Source organism: Haliaeetus albicilla, chromosome 8 (genome assembly GCF_947461875.1).
Source record: "Haliaeetus albicilla chromosome 8, bHalAlb1.1, whole genome shotgun sequence".
NCBI classification, from domain to species: domain Eukaryota; kingdom Metazoa; phylum Chordata; class Aves; order Accipitriformes; family Accipitridae; genus Haliaeetus; species Haliaeetus albicilla.
The window spans coordinates 19,375,171-19,396,721 of NC_091490.1; the positions used below are offsets into that span (position 1 = coordinate 19,375,171).

At 37.7% G+C, this 21,551-nt stretch overlaps 1 protein-coding gene across 8 annotated transcripts in view; it reads right to left on the minus strand.

The window, feature by feature from the left end:
* Positions 1-4,948: 4,948 nt before the first annotated feature.
* Positions 4,949-21,551, minus strand: part of EVI5 (ecotropic viral integration site 5) — an 87,689-nt gene continuing 71,086 nt past the window's right edge. For all 8 annotated transcript variants that reach the window (XM_069789238.1, XM_069789239.1, XM_069789237.1 and 5 more), the window contains one exon: positions 4,949-6,213. In XM_069789238.1, the coding sequence (XP_069645339.1) occupies positions 5,908-6,213 (306 nt within the window). In that variant the 3' untranslated portion in view covers positions 4,949-5,907. The remainder of the gene's footprint in view (positions 6,214-21,551) is intronic.

Here is a 21,551-nt window from a genome sequence, read left to right on the forward strand (position 1 = left end):
CAGGGGAGCGTCCGCCGCGCGCCCCGCCGGGGAGCGGGGGCGGCCCAGAGCCGCCCCGCCGCCCGCGGCGCGCCCGCTGCGGCCCTTTGCCGGCTGCTCTGCACCCGCGAGTGCCTCGGCGCGGGGAGCCGGCGGGCGGTGCTGCTCCCGGGGCTTTGCCGGCCCCGGCTCGCGCCGCAACGCGTGAGCTTTTTTCATCTCGTGGACTTCCAGCCCTTTCGATCTGGAACTCGCCCCTCACGCGTTTTACCTTGCAACCCAGAAATACCGCTGGGTTGCTATCTCTACGGAACGCGGGACCGAAGGAAAAGCGCTGCAGCTGCTGCAGTCTGTAGGTAGGGCCCGAAGGCGATTCCACTCCGTAGCCTCCGACAGCCGTTGTCCCAGGGCTCTTCCCACCCCCGAGAGGAGCTTGTTAGCTGTCGTAACAGCACCCTGAAGAGAGGCGGAGGGACTAAGCTCTTATTATTTTCTTGGTTTATGGTGTGACCTATGTGCCGCAGTTCAGTAACCTTTAAAAGGATGGTCTTGTGTATGCAGTGGTCGTCATGTGACACTGCAAGAGCTATGTGACAGTACCAAGTGTTCTGTATCCCAGTGTGAAGAAACCGTCCTGAGTTGGCGGAGGGATGTAATTCATGTCAAGTGTAGGGGCTGGGGATGGGTTTTAATAGAGCTGCTCTAATGCGTCCCCCAAAGGCAGTGTGGTACTCAAAGTTAAAACATAAAAACTTGGTAAGATACAGTTCAATGCGATGGTAAGTAAATGATCATTAGTGACAAAAGAGGGGAAGAAATAAAAGGAGGGGTTTAAACTAGGGTGGAATTACGTTATAGTCGTGCTTCAGACTGAAGAGCTAGTCAATGTAATTTACTGCACTGTTCACAGCAGCTGCCTGATGCCACCAGATAAGGCACCAAAGGTGATGGGATGCAGAGGAGATCTTCATGTTCAGAAGTGATGAGGCGCTTTGTAACAGGAAGAAGGATTTGAAGAACAGGATTTGACAGGTTAGCTGCTTGGTATGTAGGGGAGGAGGAGCAATTTGTTGTGTGTGGAAGTCAGGACTGGGAGAAGGCAGTGAAGAGGGTGATTCTGTGGGGAACTCGTAACACACACACTTTAAAGTGATAAAACCTGAGACCACAGTTATCCAGAACACTTTCACTATGAGAAGCTGCTAGAACTTGTAGCACTGTGCATTCTGTTGGGAAGTGTGTCTTTTTGTGTGTGTGTGTAAATATTTAATTATTTTTAAAATATCCTGCTTATCATTTATTTTTTTTCCCCCAGTATCTTGTCACTACCTTCTTTATGTTTCTCCTTGTGGCATAAACATGTGCTGTGATATGTGAGACATTAGTCAGTGATTTTGATAGCAATTTTTTTGATTGCTGGGGAAACCAAAGTAACTTCTGCTGCTCTCAAAGCAGATTAGAAAAGTAGTGATCACTGTGAGCACGAGCTGGAGAGGGAAGGTGACAGTACACTGTGGTGTTGAAGGCTGGGATGAAAACAGGGATTCCAACTTTGGTAAGGAGTGGACCCAGAACTTAACCTCCATTATGAATAGAAGAAAGTTGAACCAATGGGTTACAGAATGTAGACTATGCAAAATGGTGTCAGGAATTTTAGTTCTCGTAGCGGAACACTAGAAATTTCAATCACTTATGCAACAGTATACAATTCTAAGAGCATGCCACATAGCTTTTTTTTTTTTTTTCATAATTGTGAAAGAAGGTATTAATTGCTGGAAAGGGAGGGTGTTAAGCTGTTGTATCTTGCATCTAGCGGTTGTATCTTAGTCAATCCGTGTCCATGTATGCATAGGCATGCATCTGTTAGCATGTTTTCTCCACTCTCAAGGTGAGTGCTATATATAACCTCATGGTATATAGAGGTTCTGTTTAAAGTCAATTTACCCTGTGCTTTTCAGTCCATCATTCAGAAACTCTAGTTCTATGGGCTACTGTGTAAATGTATTTCACTGATTTTTCTTATGTCTTGAGCTAGTCTGTAAGAAAAACCCAAACCAACAACCAACCAAACCTATCAGAGAATTAAAAAAAATATATATTGGTACAATTATATTGGTGAAAGTATTTCACAGAACAAAAATGAACTTAATTAAATCCAGAACTAATGGATTGTTAGTTGATACATAGCTTTCCTCTTCCCTCTCAATACACAGAGTCAGTAGCTGGTGCATAATTAAACATAACACTGTAGTTTCCACTTAGATTGTACTAACCTCTATTTTATAGGTTGATTTTTTAATTTTAGTCTCCAGGACTAGCCTAATGGCTTTCCTGGGGGGGTTTATATTACCCTCTACCTTCCCCAAATGAGTTACATTATTTGGAGCCTCTATAGATAAAGGAATTAGCAGCACATCCAGTCTGAAGTGTGGATATTTTTATGCTAACGTACCTTTAGGCCATTCTAGCTTAAAATATAAATGTTGTATGAGCATCAGCTTTCACTAAGTCACTAGCATAGTCTCTGATATAGAACAGTGATTACATTAAAAACCCCAGAGAAACACACAATTCCTTCTGCATTGCAGTTCCACAAAAGATTAAGTTCAGTAATACAAGATTTACAAAGTGGTTTTGTTAAATTTATGCAAACCCCTATGTGGATACTTCTTTTAATCAGTTTCATAGCAATTTATTTTAGTTAAAATAATATAGGAAATTGCACATACAGTTGAAAATTTAGTAGAAAAAAACCTACTTCGTGAATGTGTGTGGAGATGAGGCCTGCATTTTGTCAAAAAAATGACGAACATGAACAAACAGTTGTTGAGCCATGAATGTAATAAATGCTTCTTAACTTCACAGAAATACTTTCTCCCAGCTAGTCATGTTCCCAATTTTTCGCAAATGTTACAAACTTCTAATACATAAAAAGAGGTCCAACCATAAATGCTATTAAGAACTAATATACTCGTTCCCTTAGGCTGGAGAAATAAGAAAATGTAAATATTGAGGCTTCTCAAGCTAGTGAAGACATTTGATTATCAGATAGGGAAAGCAGAACCATTTTCACTACCAAACATAAAACATGATTTACATGGAAACTCTGTATATAGCAAGGCATGCCCCTTCCCTATTTCACCTGTCTTCTTGGCTGCAGCACTTGCATATTCAAGAATCTTAAGTTTTCATGTTTACGTGCTTTTTTTTACACTGAGCTCTTACAGCCTGTATGTAAGAGCAAATCTAAGAGAACAGCAATGTTTGTTAGAAGGTCAAGGTGTGTAGTGTAATTAGTATGCTTTATTTATTGACATATTAGTAAATGTATTATCTATGCTGTTGATGATTTGACATTATTCTGGTGCACATTCAAATTATAATACACATATGCAAAGAGCTTAGTGTCATTTTTTTTGGCAGAATAGTTGCAGAAAAAGCAGGATGATTCCGAACAGCCTCTCTTGGTTTGTCTTCCTAGGATAGTCTGTGTGTATCTAAGTCTTCTGAAACTCCAGCATGTCCAGTGATTCACCTTCATAACTAGAAGAGATGCAGTTAGTTGGATAATGACTTTTGCTTTTCCCTTGATATTTTTATTTATGCTGTTATTCAGTATCAGTATTTATTCTATTATTATACTTTAAAACCACAAAAGTTGAGGAAATAACCTTTGCCAACTAATCTCATTTGCTATCACTTGAACAGTAAGGCAGTTATTGCAAAATCATAACACTTCACTGTTCAAACAGACAGGATTTTTATGACTCTCCAACTGAATTTTGCTCCTGCCACTTACTGCAAAACATTACCTTTAAGAGAGACTTGCAGCTGGTATTGATGACAGACAACAAGACATTTGTCACCTATACTCTTGGGCAACAATTATCCAGGTGCAGACATAAGTTACCAGATGCTCATTGGAAGGAAAAAAAGGTAACTCTTACTTGTTAGTGAATAAAAGTCCTCCTGATTTGGTTTTGCATATATGAAATTTCCAACAGGGATCAGAATCAGCTAAGCTGCCTCAGAGATGGCACTCTCAACAGGCTATACTGGGAGCTATGTATGTGCTGATAAGATGTGGGGAAATTTTGTAGAAATACTGAAGCAAGTTAGGAGCTGCAGAAATGAGTAACTTGGAATTTCTCACCCACCTGCTTTAAGATTTAAATTAGATTGCACCTGGACAGATAATACTGTTGAGAGGCCCAGAATGTGCTGCTTCCATGCAGCCTTCCCTATCGTTCTTTGAACATTTGTTCATGTCCTCAGTTGTGCTGTTTCTTTCTGAGGACACATTCAAAATAAAAGTAAAGGAAATGCCTAACAGGACTAGCAGATGCAGTCAGTGGTATGCTTCCCCACTTTTGCAATTTAAAAAAACTACACTGCCTCTCATGGGTAGCAAGATGGTTAACACATGTGCTGACTATCAGTACCAACTTATGCATGGCTTCTTTTTTTATTAATAGAACAGCTGCAAACATTGCTAGAAAAGAAGTCTTAAAGGATTGTTTAATTATGTAAGATGGCAATAACAGCAGCTATTAATATTCTTGACTAGAATGTGTCTGAGACGGCAAGTGAGTGTTCACATGACAATAATAGAGTATCTTGCTCTGTTCAAGAAGCTAGGGCCATTTTACTGGATCTCAATTTTTCAGGAGTGTGAAAGCAGAATGCTCAGCTCAGCTCTTACTGCTGTGGTGCATCACAGCTATTTGGCGACAGGACCAATAGCTTATTTCCTAGATAGCTCTGCAATGTAAAACTGTAAGAAGACTGAGCTTATATATTTTTACTGACTGACCATGCTTTCATTAGAACTAACTGTAAGACATGAATAATTTTTCACCTTATTTGAACTACCACTCTAATCTAGAGCCAGCAAGTAACTATGCAGTAACAACTATGCAGTAACCAAGGGCTGTAGCTTAGAAGTGACTAAACAGTAAATGCTGCAACCTTGTTAAATCATGAAAAATTTATTTTCATTACATATATATGAAGGTAAAAGATTTCAGTCAATAGTGTTTTGAACAAGCACTTCTGACATGAACCTGTTAGTGTAGCTAGGCTGAAACTTAATGTAAAGTTAGTGTTTTGCCTTTTAGTAATTCATTTCTAGGATGTATATACAGAATTCATTTTCCTGTTAGAATACCAGAGACAGTAATATTGCAACATTTACATTCCTCATATAAAATGGTGTCATGTACATTTTCAGCTTGGTGTAGATATATAAATATGTACAAAATAAACATTATTGTAATTAATATATTCAGACCAGGTATTACTTAGCAACATTAAAGCAGATGCACATAGATTTAAGTGAAAATGGTGAAAAACACCTTTATGACATTAGTGACCATTATTTGTATATATAAAGTAGCACAGATAAAGGCTCCTCTTTCAAGCCTTCTGTGGGTATCCAATAACTTCAGTAAAAACAAAAGTAACTGAGAAGCATAAGATAATTATATATATATGTGTCATGATCAGATGGTTTACTAGGTTCCATCTTGATCACAAATGGATAACAATGTAAAATATACACATTTGTTCAGAGCGTAAAATATTGCACAAGAGCAATTTCTTTTGAGGAAAATAATCCCTGTGTTTGTGAACGGCAAAAATGGTTCTTATGCATTAAAGAAATTATATATTTGCAGTTTCTAAACCAAGGAACATTCAGTAATACTGTCACAACTGTCACCCATCAACTTCTTCCCAGCCTGTTTTATGGCAATGGTATGTCATCAGCAAGATTTGGCAAAGAGAGAAGGAAGATAGACAGTACATGTATGTATTTGTCACAGGCCAGACCAGATCCAATAGTAACCTAAACCAACTGCTGGATAGTTTCAGTTACCTGACAATTTCACCCTTAAATACAAAAGTCTTCAATGCTAGTCACAGTGATAATCACACAGTAGTAGAGTAAGATTCCATTCTTCTCTGCTTGGAAACCATCTTGTCTGAATTCCCGGTCTGAAGGGCACTTTCCTCGGTATCACTGTCACTGCTGTCTACAACTGTGTGATCCAAAGCCATCTGACCAGTCCTCCTGTGTAGATGAAAGTTCACCCCACTCTCCTGTATGGAGTTAGTTATAAAATCTTCATCAGAAGAATGAAATGATTCATCATCTCCTGTGAAATGGTTGACAATGTGAATCCCATCAAAAGTGGGTTGGTCTGAGAAGTCTCTCTGGCCTTTTAGACATTTGATCTGTTAGAAAAAGCAGAAATTAACAATTAATCAGACCTGAAGAGTCCAGCAGTAAAAAAACCCCACATTTCCAAGAAATGTCTGATTGAACTCCTACTGAATTAAATTAAATGCTAGATCTAGAAGTAGCACATTTGATGATCACTTCAAAACTCAGCTGGAATCAGAACAAAGTGACTTCTCACTTCTGGCTGCCCAAGCAGAGACCATGAAAGAACATCTGAAATAGTACTTGGAATTTTCCAAAATTCTCCTTACACCCTGTGCTGGTTTAGAGTTAATTTTCTTCATAGTAGCTAGCACGGGCCTATGTTTTGGATTTGTGATGAAAACAGTGTTGATAATACAGGGATGTTTTAATTATTGCTAAGCAGTGCTTACACAGAGTCAGGGCCTTTTCTGCTTCTCACACCGCCCCACCAGTGAGTAGCCTGGTGGTGCACAAAATATTGGGAGGGGACACAGTTGAGACAGCTGATCCCAACTGACCAAAGGGATATTCCATATCATATGATGTCATGCTCAGCATATAAAGCTGGAGGAAGAAGAAGGAGGCAGGGGGACATTTGGAGTTAGGGTGTTTGTCTTCCCAAGTAACCATTACACATGATGGAGCCCAAGCCCTGCTTTGCTGGAGATGGCTGAAGACCTGTCTGCCAATGGGAAGTAGTGAATGAATTACTTGCTTTGCTTGTGTGTGTGGCTTCTGCTTTCCCTATTAATCTTTATCTCAACCCACGAGTTTTCTCACTTTTACTCTTCCAGTTCTCTCCCTTATCCCGCTGTGGGGGGAGTGAGCAAGTGGTTGTGTGGTGCTTAGTTGCCAGCTGGGGTTAAACCATGACACACTCCCAGAGTATTTCAGTTTTAAGGCTTAATAATCAAGGTACCTAGAATCACTAATGACAGATTCCTCCAGGCTATTTACTGCATCTTTAATATCCCCATGAGGATGGTTTATGGTTAGTTTTCTAGAGTGGCTTATTTGTTTTGACAGCACTTTTGGCCTTCACATCTTACTTTTACAGCTCCATTCTCTCCCTTATCACCTAACTTCTCACGTGAGAAAAGCTCTCCCCAATCCCAAAGAGCAGGCTCCCAAGTGAACACTGCCAGTTTCACACAGCCACATTAAAAAACAGAGAATATTCTTAGTTCTGTCTACACTGCAAGATCAAGTGTCTTTTCATTATCTAGTTTAGACCCAATGAGATTTCAGATTAAGAAGTATGAGAGAAACTTCTCTTTGTATGGCATAAATAGATTGCAGTTTCAATTTTAAGAGAAAATCAAACAAGACAAAAATGATTGTCAGACCATGGACAGATACGACAACATTTTAACTCAAAATGCACTGTGGAGCGATAAACTATTACAACCATGTATTCAAGTTATTCAAAAGTAAAACCTAAAGCTCTGAAGTGTGGCAAGTCCCCTGTTAATTTAGCAAAAATAACTGGAACTCATGGAAGACATTCCCAAAGTTATTTTTTTAGAATTTCACTTTTGCTAGCTTTTAGTAGCAACTACCTCAGGATCAGTTTGACGGTCAAAGAGTATTAAGAAAAAAAATCCTAAGGATGCAGAAAAACATTAAAAATGCATTACAGAAACTTCCTAATGTCACTCTGGAAGCTTAAAAAGGAAGATGCACCAAGTGCTATTTTCTAAGCCACTTTTCACAGTAACAGAGACATTTCAGAAATATGAAGCAATATTCACTTTGATAAATAAAAGGTGCATGTAGGTCCTTGCTATTGAAACCAACAGAAGACTTTACGTGTCCATTTGGGGAAGAAGGAATCTCTGTACTTTCCATGGGCTTGCGCAAAAGATGAGAATAAAAAAGGGGTTGGAAAAAAGATCACAAGTCATAATCATGCTAGAAGCCATCAAGTCAGATGTTAACAGCATATAAAAGCTCCAGCTTTTAATGTATATCAAAACATCTCTGTTACAAATATGGGTATGTGCTGGAGATCTAAACCTTGCTTATAACTACACATAGTAATGTTAGTTTTTTGCATTTTCTTCACATACACATAGGCTGCAGTTGTTTCATGTGAAACTTGCTTGTGTAAAGGCAAGCAAAACTAAAAGTTCCATACTTTCACAGCATAATTCATGATGTAAGCAAAATCAGCTTATGCCAAATATTTAATACTGGACAGTAATGTGTATCTGGAATAAATAATTTTTACTAGCTTATATACCTAGATACAGAAAGCCTCATACAGAGATTCTTGTATTTAGAAATATTATCCCTAAAAATATCCTGCAATACGGTCAGATTAGCTACCACATGAAGTTTCCAAAACAGCTATCAATTTTAGTCACTAAGAAAATAAAACACAGAAAAACAAAATGAAACCCAACAATTTCTCTCCACCCTCACCACAAAAAAAAAATGCTCTGCTGTACAAGTGACTACAAATTTCATATTAGAGTAAGAAATTATATGCTTTTAGGTCTGCACAGTTAAGCCATTGGTTCACCTGGAATTATAAAGCTGATACTCAATGTTAGTTGTTTTGAACATTCAGAAAGCCAAGCCAATGACCTCAACTGTTTTCCTGAAGACTTCCAACATGATACCTTTACATGAATGTATTTAGGTGACATGACAAAAATCATGGCTTCATGGTTTTAGGCAGTAGCCTTTCCAAACACCAAATGAGAGTCTGTGGAAAATGCTGTTAGTGAAAAAATCATGAATAGACACAGCCTTTGCCAATTCCTAAAGTGAGTCTGAGAAAAAAAGTGTGTTATTTTTTGTTATTCTAGTGAAAGGACACACAATCTGTGACGTTCTGGAAACTCTGCAGCTTTACACTTGCCTGCCCTTTTTCTCAAGTACTCCTCACATCCAAGGGGACCAGACTGCTAGGAAGAAACATGAATGTACCGTAGAGAATATATGCCACAAGTCTATCGATGGCCATATAGTTCCATAACTTCTCTGTCTGCTTGAAAAATGGCCGTCTCAGCCAGAAGCACAGACAAACACCGTAGCATAGAATTTGTATTATGGGGACTGACAGGCTGGATAGCAACACTGATGAAGAGGACATGGGGGTCCTGACACACAGGAGGCTAAACATTAATCAGCAGTGTCCCTGAACAGTGACGAAGGCTAACAGCATACTAGGCTGTATTGACAAGGGCATAGACAGTACATCATGGGAACCAATTCTTATCTGGCACTTGTTAGACTGCATCTGTCCTATTCTGCACTTGCTACCTCACTCCTTCCTCAGTACAAGATATTCATGCATAGGTTTAGTGGAGAGGCACCAAGACAGTTAAGGGGCAGGAGCTTATGCCTTAAGATAGCAGAAAACTGGTTCTTTACTGAAGTGCATGGTGGGAAAAGAGACATTGATCATGACACAAAACACAAGGTTGTGTTTGACTATGAAGGGAAAATAATTGCTACAAGGCTAGTTAAGAATTAGAACAGGTTGTTCAGAGACTGGGGACTCTCCATCCTCAGTGGGTTTCAACACCCAACTGATAAAGCCCTAAGCAACCTGCTTTGAATTCAGCATTGATCCTGTTTTGAGCAGGCAGTTGGACTAGAGGCCTCCCAAGGTCCCCTCCAACCTGAAAGATAGCTTACAATTCAGTGAGATGTGTGAAAAGCATGGGCAGTGGGATGCATCTTACAGTTCTTATAGCAGCCATTTTGAATTTAAGAAATTGAAATACTTTGTACCTGCCAAATTTACTGTATTTAAAAATGTAAATGCTGTCATTTGAATCCAAATGCCTTTACATTAAATGTTGGTACATTAGTTTATCACAAAACCTAGTATTCAACAGCATGTTATTTTTATTTTACAATTAGAAATCTGTCACTTTAATCTTGAAAATACTTAAAACAAGTTGTTTTTCAATTGAAGGTAGAACCTGATTTGCACCTTAATTTTTTTTTTTTAAACATGAACGTTGATGAAAGCAACTAATCTTCAAGAAATTAAAAGTATCCAGCAGAATAGGTTGGTAACAGCTGTGCACTATTTTCAGTTTTGTATATTTTCAGAGCTGAAGATACTTCAGGGGCACTCCAATCTAATATTTGTTCAGGAGCACTTCTGAAGAAGCCTTATTATCTGCCATTTTGTTGCAGCAGAAAGGCTTTGCAAGGCTTCTCAAAGCATTTGGAACAACTTGTAGACAGCATGTGCTCCAATACAATTAGATACCAGTGGCTAATGGCAGCTTAAGGCTCTAATATAGAGGTTTCTTAAAATGAAAAGTTTTGTGCTCTCACATAACTTTACAGTCTAGCAAGTGAGGCTCTGCACTTCTAATAGAAAAGCAGTATCTTTTTTTCAAGATGGGAACATAAGAACTATCCTACTGGCTCAGGGCAATGGTCCATCAGCCTAATACTCTGTCTCCAATGGTGACAACAGGACTTTCATGTTGTTTTGTTTTTAAGGGAAAGCATGTGAATATGACCAATTTTTGCAGTCCATTCCCTTCATATTCCCAAGCCCCCACTCACTTGTCCAGAAACTGTTGTAGCAGATATGAGAGTACATCTCTTCCTAGCTATTTCAGCATCCATTTATAGATCAGTTGTCCATGACTGATGATTTATTTGCTGTCTACCTCCACAGCTTCCTGTGGCAGTAAGTTCCAGAAATTCTTTTGTTTTAAACTAACCTCCTACTTGTTTCAGGAATTGCTCCCAAATTCTAGTAATGCAGGAACAGGTGGTGAAAAGCAGTTCTGCAGTCATGATTCTGAAACTTACATAACAACACCTCCCTCAGCCTTCTCTCTAAAACAAACTAGTCCCAAGCCTTTTTAGCCTCTCATGAACAGGCAGTGCTCAAGACCACTGATCATTTTAGTTGGCCTTTAACCTCCCTACAGACCCTTCTTTAAACTCTCTACATCCATCTTGAGGTATAGAGACCAGCCCTCCACCAAGGTTTTGTAGTGGCAATATAAACCACTTCATTTTGGTTTACTTCCTACTGAGGCCCAAGATTGTCTTGTCTGTTTTGGCTGCAGCTGCACACTAAGCCAATGGTGTCAGAGGACTCTCAGCAACAACTCAGAAATATCTTTCCTGATTTGTAACTACCAATTCTGTATTTGCCATCATGTAGGTATGGCTTAGATTTTGCAGTTGATTAATTACCTTATTCATACTGAAGCTTATCTGTCACCTTTTTAAGAGCGACTTCTTGAGATTCTTGCCATCAGTGTTTTATTTGAACATGGAAAAAGAGCTTGAAGTAGGAAGTAAAGCATTATGCCAAGATCTTGTCATTCGTGTAGCCAAGCATATCAAGATAATGGGAAATCTGACTAAGGACTTGGAGCGGGGGGGGCACGCTGACCCAACCCAAACACCTCCCTACCCTCCCTCTAAACCCTAGTTCTACTCTACCCTTATCAGTCCACCTGAAGGAAAAAGAACAGCCTTTTTTCTTGCAGCCATGTTGAGCAGAGTATGGACTTACACCCCAGGGTCTGTCACTTCGGTTCTCTTTTGTACAAAGAGCCAGTATTGGTTAAAGCCCTTCAGTTTTGGGTCTGGCCCTCCTTCATGTGAGGGGAACTAGACCTCTGTCATCCCAACAAGTGACATTCAAATGAACCTTGGCTGTTTCTTACTGCTTCAGTTTTGCAAGAATCTCAAGTCTGATCACATCTGTAAAAAAACCCAGTCTGGTAAACCCACATGTTTTGCTTTTAATTCTCAAATCCAGGTCGCATTGTCTAGATGACCGCAGCTTCAACCCAGTTTTCACCACAGCACATTCATGTGATCTTCAGGACATTTCAAAGGGTTAATAACATTATGTGACCAAAATGTACGTCATCATTATCCCTTCAAAAGCCAGCTGAATCAAGAACAGAATCTTAATAATAATGTTTGCATTTATGTACCTTCTTGTACCTAAAGAATTCAGCATTTTAAAAACAAACTGTATATCCTACTAGTCAACACGTGAAAAGACATTAATTGTACATACTCTTAACAGGTAACAGTGTACTTTCACAAATTCAGAAGAGCTGAAAAAAGTCTAACAATCAGATCCTCAGAATAAACTTTCTTACCTGATGCTGACTGCCTCATCAAGCCAGGCATGAAGGAGAGACAGTAAAGAGAAATTTAGAAGTTTCAGTACATTTCAAAAGTTCTTCCATGTTAAATCATAGAATCATAGAATAGTTTGAAGGGAGCTAGTCAGTTCCAAGCAATTTATATTTCTAAGCCCCTTTGTTTTTTAAATAGGGAACATAAGTAAAATTTTCAAGTGTGACTTCGTGAAAGAGAATTCTACTTAAGCTCTGGGAGGCATCTTTATGTTGTAACGTGTGAGGTTTTTTTTAAAGCTAGGAATTCAGTGGTGGAAAGAAGTAAAAAATGCTACTTTCTGCTCCCTTTAAAAGGCTTCAGTAACTGATTCTTGAAATTTACTCAATTCTGAAGTAGTAAACAAGAGCTTTAAAAAGGTTGTCAATAAACATTCAATCTACTCACAGCAGGATAAGCAACCAATACACAAGTGAGATCAAAATATGACAAAAATATGACCACTGCCTTGGGTGAATGAAATTGGTTTTGGCAGAAGGCAGTATGTTAAATTTTTATTTAAAGAATAAAGATACTGAATTCTCAGTACTTATAGCAAGAGGAATCTAAAAATCAGAGTTCCCTCTTTATTTGTCTCCACCTTAGTAACAGTAGGAAGTCTTTGTAAGATTTCCTGCTTAAAAACCAAACATGATTCAAAAGAAAACTAGAATGTTGCTGAAAGTATGATCTAACCACATTTAGCTGAAGAGAAGCAACTCATAAGCATTTTCAAATACCCGTCCTATAATTCAGAAAAATATTGTCAACTTGGCAATATGAAAAAGAGAGATTTAGAAGTCAAAATCTAATTACAAGCCAATTAAAAATATCAGTTATTATCTATTAAATTATAATAACATTTAACATGAATAAAAGCAATTTGAGTTCTTAAAAATTCCTGAGACCAATGGTCCACAGCATCTAATGAGATTCCCTCATCATACAGCAGTCAACAGCTGACTGCTACTTACTGCTCTCTCCCATTGTGATGAGATGACTCCAGTTTAAGGCATATACTAGTACACTATCACTTCTTTAAAAAAGCTCCCAATAACTTCTTTTGGAAAAACATTTATCTCAGAAAATGAAGTAGCTGCAGCATCTCAGACTGAATTAATAAAAAATACGTTGTCATTTGGGAGACAAATATCAGTCCAGACAAATATTATGTCCAGTAGGTACTACAATGCAGAAGGATTTCTGCACATGCACACAAAAAGAATAAACAACGTTAAGGTTGCAGGCCTTTTCATGCTACTTTTTCACTTCCATGAACACAAGCAACTCCTTAGATATCTTAAGCTCTCTGAAGCCCATTTTTAAATATATGGTTGTACTTCCACAGTAAGCCACATTCATACTGAAACCATCGCAACATGAATACTGCACAAATGAAGACATCATGAGCTAAACAAATAGTTGCAGAAACTAATATTAGCAATCCATCATCTAAAAGAATTCTTAGCAAGTTTAATGGCTGTACAGCTACAATGCAAATCGGGTTTCTAAAGTTCCCTAACAGAATCAGCTTCCTTATATGAAAGGGACTGCTCGGCATGCATTGTGACAGAACTGCATCAGAGCATTTTAACAAAAGCCATTGCTTATTGATCTTTGAAAAGTCTTGAGATTTAAAAAAAACTTAAGTATGGTTTAATATATCCTGCAATAAAGAAGTTTAATGCTAAACCAAACCAACTTTAAAGACATTCTTAATTTTCCTCAAGCATGAGACAATTTTTACCAAAACATGTGGATCACATGCAAAAGACAGAGGATAGTCTTTTGAGAGCTTCCTGACAACTTGTATGGCTCTCAAGATTACACGTAAAATAAGATGATGTGTAAAATAACTCCACAACACATACTGCATATAATACTACAGCATTCTTTGTTTAGAAACAGCGCCACATTCTCTAACAAATTTAAAAATAAATTTGAAAAAGATATGTTTAATTAGAAATGTGTTATCATTGTAACTGTATTAGGACAAAGCTTAAAGCTGTGGCTTTTATTTCAGTGTCAGCGAGTTTCCTGTTTCACTTCAGTTAACATTAAGTTTTTTTTTCTAAAGCCATAGCTATAAATGCAGCCATAATTAGGATTATTAACTTGTAACAGACATGAGCAATGCCAGTCAAGTGTCATTCCTGGAAATTGCTGATGATTCAAGAAGTCCAAACCAACCAGACGCTGAATCCAGGAACTCCCATTTACTCTGCTTGCTCCCATTACCTGATCACTGTTTTCCCTCTTGAGGAAGAGGCCCTAATACCATGGACTCACTGTTTGAAAGATAACAGTCGAGAGGGACTGCATGGGCTTCTCCTCCCTGAAATCCATATGAAAAACTGCAGAGATGGCCATCCCCACATCTCTTACCAAAGCCATTTTGGATTCTCCCATGCCATATCTACCTCTAGAGATCTAAAAACTGAATTAGAATACATCTTGTAGACCTCAAAAGATATGCAAGGAATATGTATTAAAAAAAAAAAGAAAGAAGGGGGGCAGGGAGGAGAAAAATCACAATGAGCCTTCTTTTCCTTTCACTGTGAGGCAGACATGTAAGATATCTGCAACAATCAGAGATATCCTTAGTAGAGAAATTCAGGAAATAAGTTACATCTTCATTTATTGCTTTCACATAGTTGTCTTCTTTTTTTTTCTTTTTAATTTAAAAATACTAATATTAAAACTCTTCCAGCACAACTTTGAGTCTTCTCAGATTTCCTAAAGATGTTCCGCTTCAGCTTAAGATCTAACTAATTTTGAAATCGATACAATAGACAATCATATTCTCAAATCGGAAGTGTTACTATGCTGTTCTCTTTGCTGCTCCTTTCCCTGAGATTTAATTTTGCGTCAAAATTGAAAAAAAACCAGCAGGTTAGCAAGATTTTATTGAAATCAAGTTGTTCAACACATTCTAATGGGTTGTTGAAGAGTCATGGACATAAGGAGGAAAGTGAATACATTAAAAACTCTGGAAAGCTATTTCAGGGAAGTTTTACTACAACACTAACATGGACAAAAATACTTTTCCCCCTTGTATTTCACCTAATCCACAAATATTAAAGTTAGCCTGAAGTGTTAAGGGTGGGGGTTTGACATAAATTTGGGGTTTAGCAGATTGGAATCACCATTACATTGCTTTATGATTTGTCTTTGCCTTTGCCTTCCCCCCACCACCAAAAGCAATGTTTGAAAGGCAGTACTCAAGATTCTAATCAGAGTCTAATTTAAGAAATTAGACTAGTTAAGCAAAATCAAGCAAACTGAAATTGCTGTTTAAAAAAATCCAGTGCATTAAGTACTGTGACTTAAGAAAGCAGGAAATGTCTTGATCATGCTTACAAATAACATGCAGTGAGAGCATTTCAAAATCTGTTTGCAAAATTGCTTCCTTTGCTTAGTAGTTAATAAATCGCTATGAAACATTTAACTTATCACAGAGGCTTATTTATTTTTAAGACTAAGTTTTGTCTCTGATATCCTTTAAATGTGGAAATTCATTTCCTCATCTAAAAATTTTCACCCAGCAGAAGTTCCAGTCAGATAAACAAAATGCCAATTTTTAGGTAGTCTAGCAATGACCTCTGAAATGAAGTTGTTATCCAGTCCCTGTAGGAGGAGCCAAGCTGCCCTCCAGCATACTCAAGACTGTCTAGGACCCACCTTAGCACATTTGGCCATTTATTTAGGACTGAGTTTAGCATGACTAAAACGGGAAACCTGCACAATCAACAACAAACCCTGGTAAGAGTTAATGATTCTAGAATAGTGCAAGTTTAGTGGTTTCTATAAAATAGTATTTTAAAGAATATAAACTATAAAATAGTTTCCTAAAGAAAATTAACTATGCTTTTTATAGATGAGTTCCAAGCTGTATTTGCTTCCTGCTAGCATTACCTCGTATGCTCCCCAAACAATTTTATAATGCTCATACCAAGATAAAAATCAGTTGACAAAAATTCTTAGAGGACTTGGTGGAGTATTTGGCTCCTTATTTTCAAGTGTAATAGAATGAATCTTGGAAAAAAGTTGATTTGATTTGTTAGGGTTTTTAGGACAAACAGAAAGAAGTACATAGAGAATATTAATTTTATATTACTTTCAGTATGGCAGAACGGCTTAAAGAAGGCTGATTTGCAGTATAACTTAATGGTAGGAAGACCGCATCTGTCCATATCCAGTTGTCTCCAGGGTCTCCTATGTGTCTGAACTTCTTGATCCACACTTATCTCAAAACAGTACAACTGTTTCTGCAGTTCATAAATTGAATTCAATCTAATATAGTTGCAGTATGCTCTATCCACTTGTTACAGCAATTGCAGCAAAATACCTTGAAACTGGCAACAAGAGAAGCTGATCAGAAGTCAGAGCAAGGATTAAACTCCAGGCATGTTAAGCCTATTGTGGGCCCAAACCAGAACAGCAGTGAATGACAATATTATATACCCAAAGAGATCTAGGCTGCTTTTTTGGTTGTACCGATATGGCTGCTATTGTTAAAAGATAAAAACCCAAAGAGCCTCCAGACTAAGAGGGGTTTGTTGTTTTGGTTTTTTTTTTGGCCATCTATAGTGGGATTAAAAGCAACAGTCATGAGGTAGTACATTAGATGAATCTGCCCACTCACCATTATTAACTCTTTGGAATCCAAGCTCATGTATGTGACTAACTACTGAATTCTCCTGTTTAAGGAAAGAATTACCTTTGTTTTTGAAACTCATACTTTTAAAAGGATGACCCAGAGTAACTGGTATACACTGGTATACAACCTGAAAGATTTATCTTAAATGAACTTTGCTGACCGTATCACTAGACAGAGTTCAAACCACTGCAGTGTGTCACAAGTGAAAAGCAAAAGAGCAGCAAGAAATTTCCAAGACTGAGTCATTTCAGGCTTCTGTTTTTTTTTAATAGCACTTAAATATTTGGCCTCTGTTTTAAACTGCCAGCTTCTGTAAGTCATATTCAGTCTCACAGTAACAGAAAATGCTTTACAAAAATCCCCATAGATGTCAAGAAGTTTAAATAAAATCTATGAAATAATTTTAATGCATTAAAAGAAAGCTCATCTCCAGTTGTCCTGCTATTTATTTCATATTGCTCTGAATGTACTCTTACATTTCCTGACAAGTTTTTATAAAAAGTGTTTTTTCAACATTATCAGTTAAAGAGCACTTGAGCCAAAAGGAAATACGATGTTAAATGTATGTTGTATATCAGTTTTACCATAGATGAGTCTGCCGTATTGTAAACGTGACAAAGATTAAAACTAGCAACAAGTGTTCAGACCAGAAGGTTTCCAGTGAATCAGAACAGGAAACCAATAAAGCTATCAATGGGAGGTCATGACTTTTTGATCACTGCACTGTATGGTTAAAGAATCTGGTTTTGATCTAGTGCCGTGTAATCAAATTAAACTTTGAAGTTCTGTATCAAATATGCAATTCAAATAGAAACAGTGCTAAGGAAGTACCCAACTTTTAAACTATTTTCAAAAGAAATCAGTCTTTGGTAACTATAAGTCAGATTTTATCTATTGAGGGAATTTTTCTGAGATCTGACAAGTTTGTTGTAGTGAGATTGTATGCAATTCCAAAAAAAGTTCTAAGATGGCTTAGCCCTGGGAAGTTTCTATAAATAGCTAGTTAGTAGGTGGAAGGAAAGTTCCCAGAAACTCTTCCTGCAAGAAGTTCTAATGAAAGTGTTTATTCGGAGTGAGGACACAGCAACAAAAATATTTTAAAACAGCAGCATGATCACACTGAATGTACTGCAATTATTATAGCCAAGGAACTACCTAAATCTCAATGCTCCTTCTCCCTAGAGCATGCATCTATAAATACAAAAGTTACTGAAACCTCAAGCATTAACTAGAATGTACTGGCTGATAGAGACCGAAAACGTACCCATTATGGGCAACAGTTACAGGAAATGATCATTTTGCACTTTTACTCTGTCCTTTTAAAGCAGGAGTTAAACTCAGCATTTTTAAATGGACTAAGTAACATTTGTTTTTGCCTCTGACTGCAGAAATTACTTCCATCTGTGTTGGCCGCCGTTCTGAGAGTGATAAAAGAATTTTAGGAGGGGTTTCCACCACATCTCCACTGTTCGCTCCGCTTATATTCAGGTAAATTTAGAGACATATTACAAGCTAATACATAGCTCTTCTGAGCTTGTTTCTCACACAGATGGCACCTGTGTATGGTTGCTAACAAATTTTTTTGCAAGGAACAACTACTCAGATAAATTCAAACCAGTCGAACCTCAATCCCTCCACTTTTCTATCCCCAAAACTTGATTTATAGGCAGAAACACAGGGTAGACCCTGACATAGCTCTAATTAGTACAGCAGACAGGTCATGCAGCTTCAACACTCAAGAGAAGAGCATTATTGCCATGATAATGAACTAACTTTATCTATAATCGCTTTACTTGCTTTGGCAACCCAGACAAACTCTAAACAGAGACTTAGTATAGTTGATTCATCCCTAATGCTGCAATCAAGAACTAGTATATTGCTCAGCAAGACAGATCTGGAGCTTTGACACAGTAGGATACAGTCAGGAAAAAAAAGCGGGGGGGGAATGCTTGTAAAGAGAACAATCACCAATCTTCATTTATTTTATCACTGAATCTGTCGGTAGTGGCAGTGAAACAGTTAAGATTCATACCTAAAACTGTTGCCCTTATTGAAGTGAATAAAGTCATACCTATTCCGTTTGAGGACTGACTACATCACTGTCCTGATTACACTGTTCACTTCTAGAGGTTTCTTTCACTCATGAGATATGGAAGATATTTTGTTGATGGTGGTGTTACTGGGGGGAAGGGAGAGGAATCGACTTTACCTGATGCAAAGATGAAGATGAGTTTGTGGCAAGAGATTTGTGGAGTACAGTACCATCATTATGGAATCAATCCTACCTTTTTGGGCAAGTGTAACGTGTCTGTGTTAATTACACTATGAACACGCATTCAAAATTAATTGAACAACTGATGTTCATAAAATATACAGGGATTCCATTGTGCGATAATGCTTCTGCCTGTTGATTGCTTAGTTAAGCCAGATGGTTTCTAAAGCTGGTTGTTTTATTAAGGGCAGGGTAACTAAGTTGAAGACAGTTATTGGAGAATTAAGACTCCTAATCTGTTCAGTTTCACACTTCTGTAACAATCTTGGTATTACCAAGCCAGTGTAATATCTTTCACTCTCAAGGACAAGCTAAATTAAAGGAATAAAGCAATTCACTTTTCTAAAGCATACAGTATATATTTAACTATCCTGTGTAGACAAAGCTGCTACATTAGATTGGGTGTTTGCAAACCACATGACTTCACAAACGCTATCTTATCACATCACAGGTTCCTCAGACTGACCACAACCACTTAAATCAGACTCTGCCAGCACAGAGGCTCTGTAACTTTGACACATACTAGTAAAGCAATTACATTTTTAGCTGTCCAGCAGCCTTGCAAGAACTTTACTTGTGGGGAGGGAAAAATCTGATGGTCTCTTGTCCAACTGTGCTTGCAAGATATGGTAAAAGAAAAGCACATGATTTATTGTGCTATAAACTTCCACCACAAGTTGAAACGCTTACTTTGTAAATCTGAGAGCTAGCATATTTCCTTTCAGGGACAACATTTCTTATCAAGTAAGAAAACATTTATAGAGCGCCACATACTTTGAAAGCATTTGTCTAGTAAAACAAACTATTAGAAGATGTTAATGTGATTCTAGTCTGTATTGAGAATCAGGTGCTTTGCAACAGTTAATACAGTACTTTTAACAAATATTACAGTTTTAGTGAGAACTATGAAGTGAAAACAATGTAAAAATTGACTGAAATAAATCCCACAAAGATCAGCTGGTTTTATGAAAGCAAGTAAAATGACAATTGCCAAGAGATAAATATACATCTGCCTGTACTACATGGAAAGCAAGTAGTACACTCCTTCCAGATGAAAGAGAGGAAAAATAAGTTGGCAAGAGACTGAGTGGAAGAGCATTATATCTAATTTTAAATTTTATAGGAAGAGTACTAGGCCTTTTTGGATTTGCTATTCTCTCCTTAGTTCTGATGAAAGAAATGTTACCTATTTCTGTTTCCAAGATACCCAAATGCTGATAAATCTGGTCTTCTCTCATTCTCATTTGTCCATTGATCTGATCCACTGCTAGCCATCACCCTATAAATGTCTTCAGATGAGAACTTTTAAAAAAGTTCTAGTAGGTTGAACTTTAACTAGAATTCACTTTCCATAGTTAATCCTATCTCCATCATGCAAAGATATGTACAACTTATTCATAGCTTTAAAAGTTAAAGATGTGCCCACACTGCAGTCATGACTGCAACATAGAAGAGGCACATCCAAACCAAGCAGCTGGACACCAGCAGTCTGAGTAAGCAGGATGATGCTCAGAGTTATCTACCCTGCTTCTGAATGTAGTCTAGGGGTGCTTCAGATAAGAGAACATTTGATTTGGTAAGCATTGAATTTGACTCAAAGGAAGCCTAGTAACGAAATTAACAGAGGAAAGGAATAATGCTTCCTGCTGGTATTCCATGATCAAGCCCAGGTGCTATTATTGTGAGAGAAACAGGAGCTAGGAAAGCTGCTAGAAGTGGTCAACCCATCTTTTGCTACTCTGGTGTGCCACCAGCAGCATCCTAATTTTGTGCTTATCTATGGCTGATGCATGAGTCATCATTTAGCTGCTTGTAAAGATATTCCCTCATCTTCTCAGGGGACAACCTGGACTAAACTGTGCTGCGGACCATAATTGCTCACTGTACCATACTGATTTAAGATTATTAACTAATAATAAAAAAAAACAAGGAAGAAATAATTTGGCAGCTTTAAAACACAGCTTACCTACCATAAAAGTTTTTGGTATTTAAGACTAAGGGAACTTTAATGTGGTTTAAACTTTTCTCCAGTGTACTATAGTCCACTGAATTTTATTCATGTCTCTATTATGTGGCCTGTATAGGTGGGGTTTCTTAATTCTTCACACTGATGGCTACAGTTTACTTTCCTTTCTCCATTTTAGTTTCAGCAGTGAAAGCATAGAAAGCTAACCCAAGTTGCAAAATGTATCCTTAATTCAGCCATATTACCAATTACTCCTTTGGTCATAACTTATGCATTATTTATCCTCAAAGTAATTACTTAAAGTGTCTTGAATTTTATTTACACAAGCAAAATCTTTTAA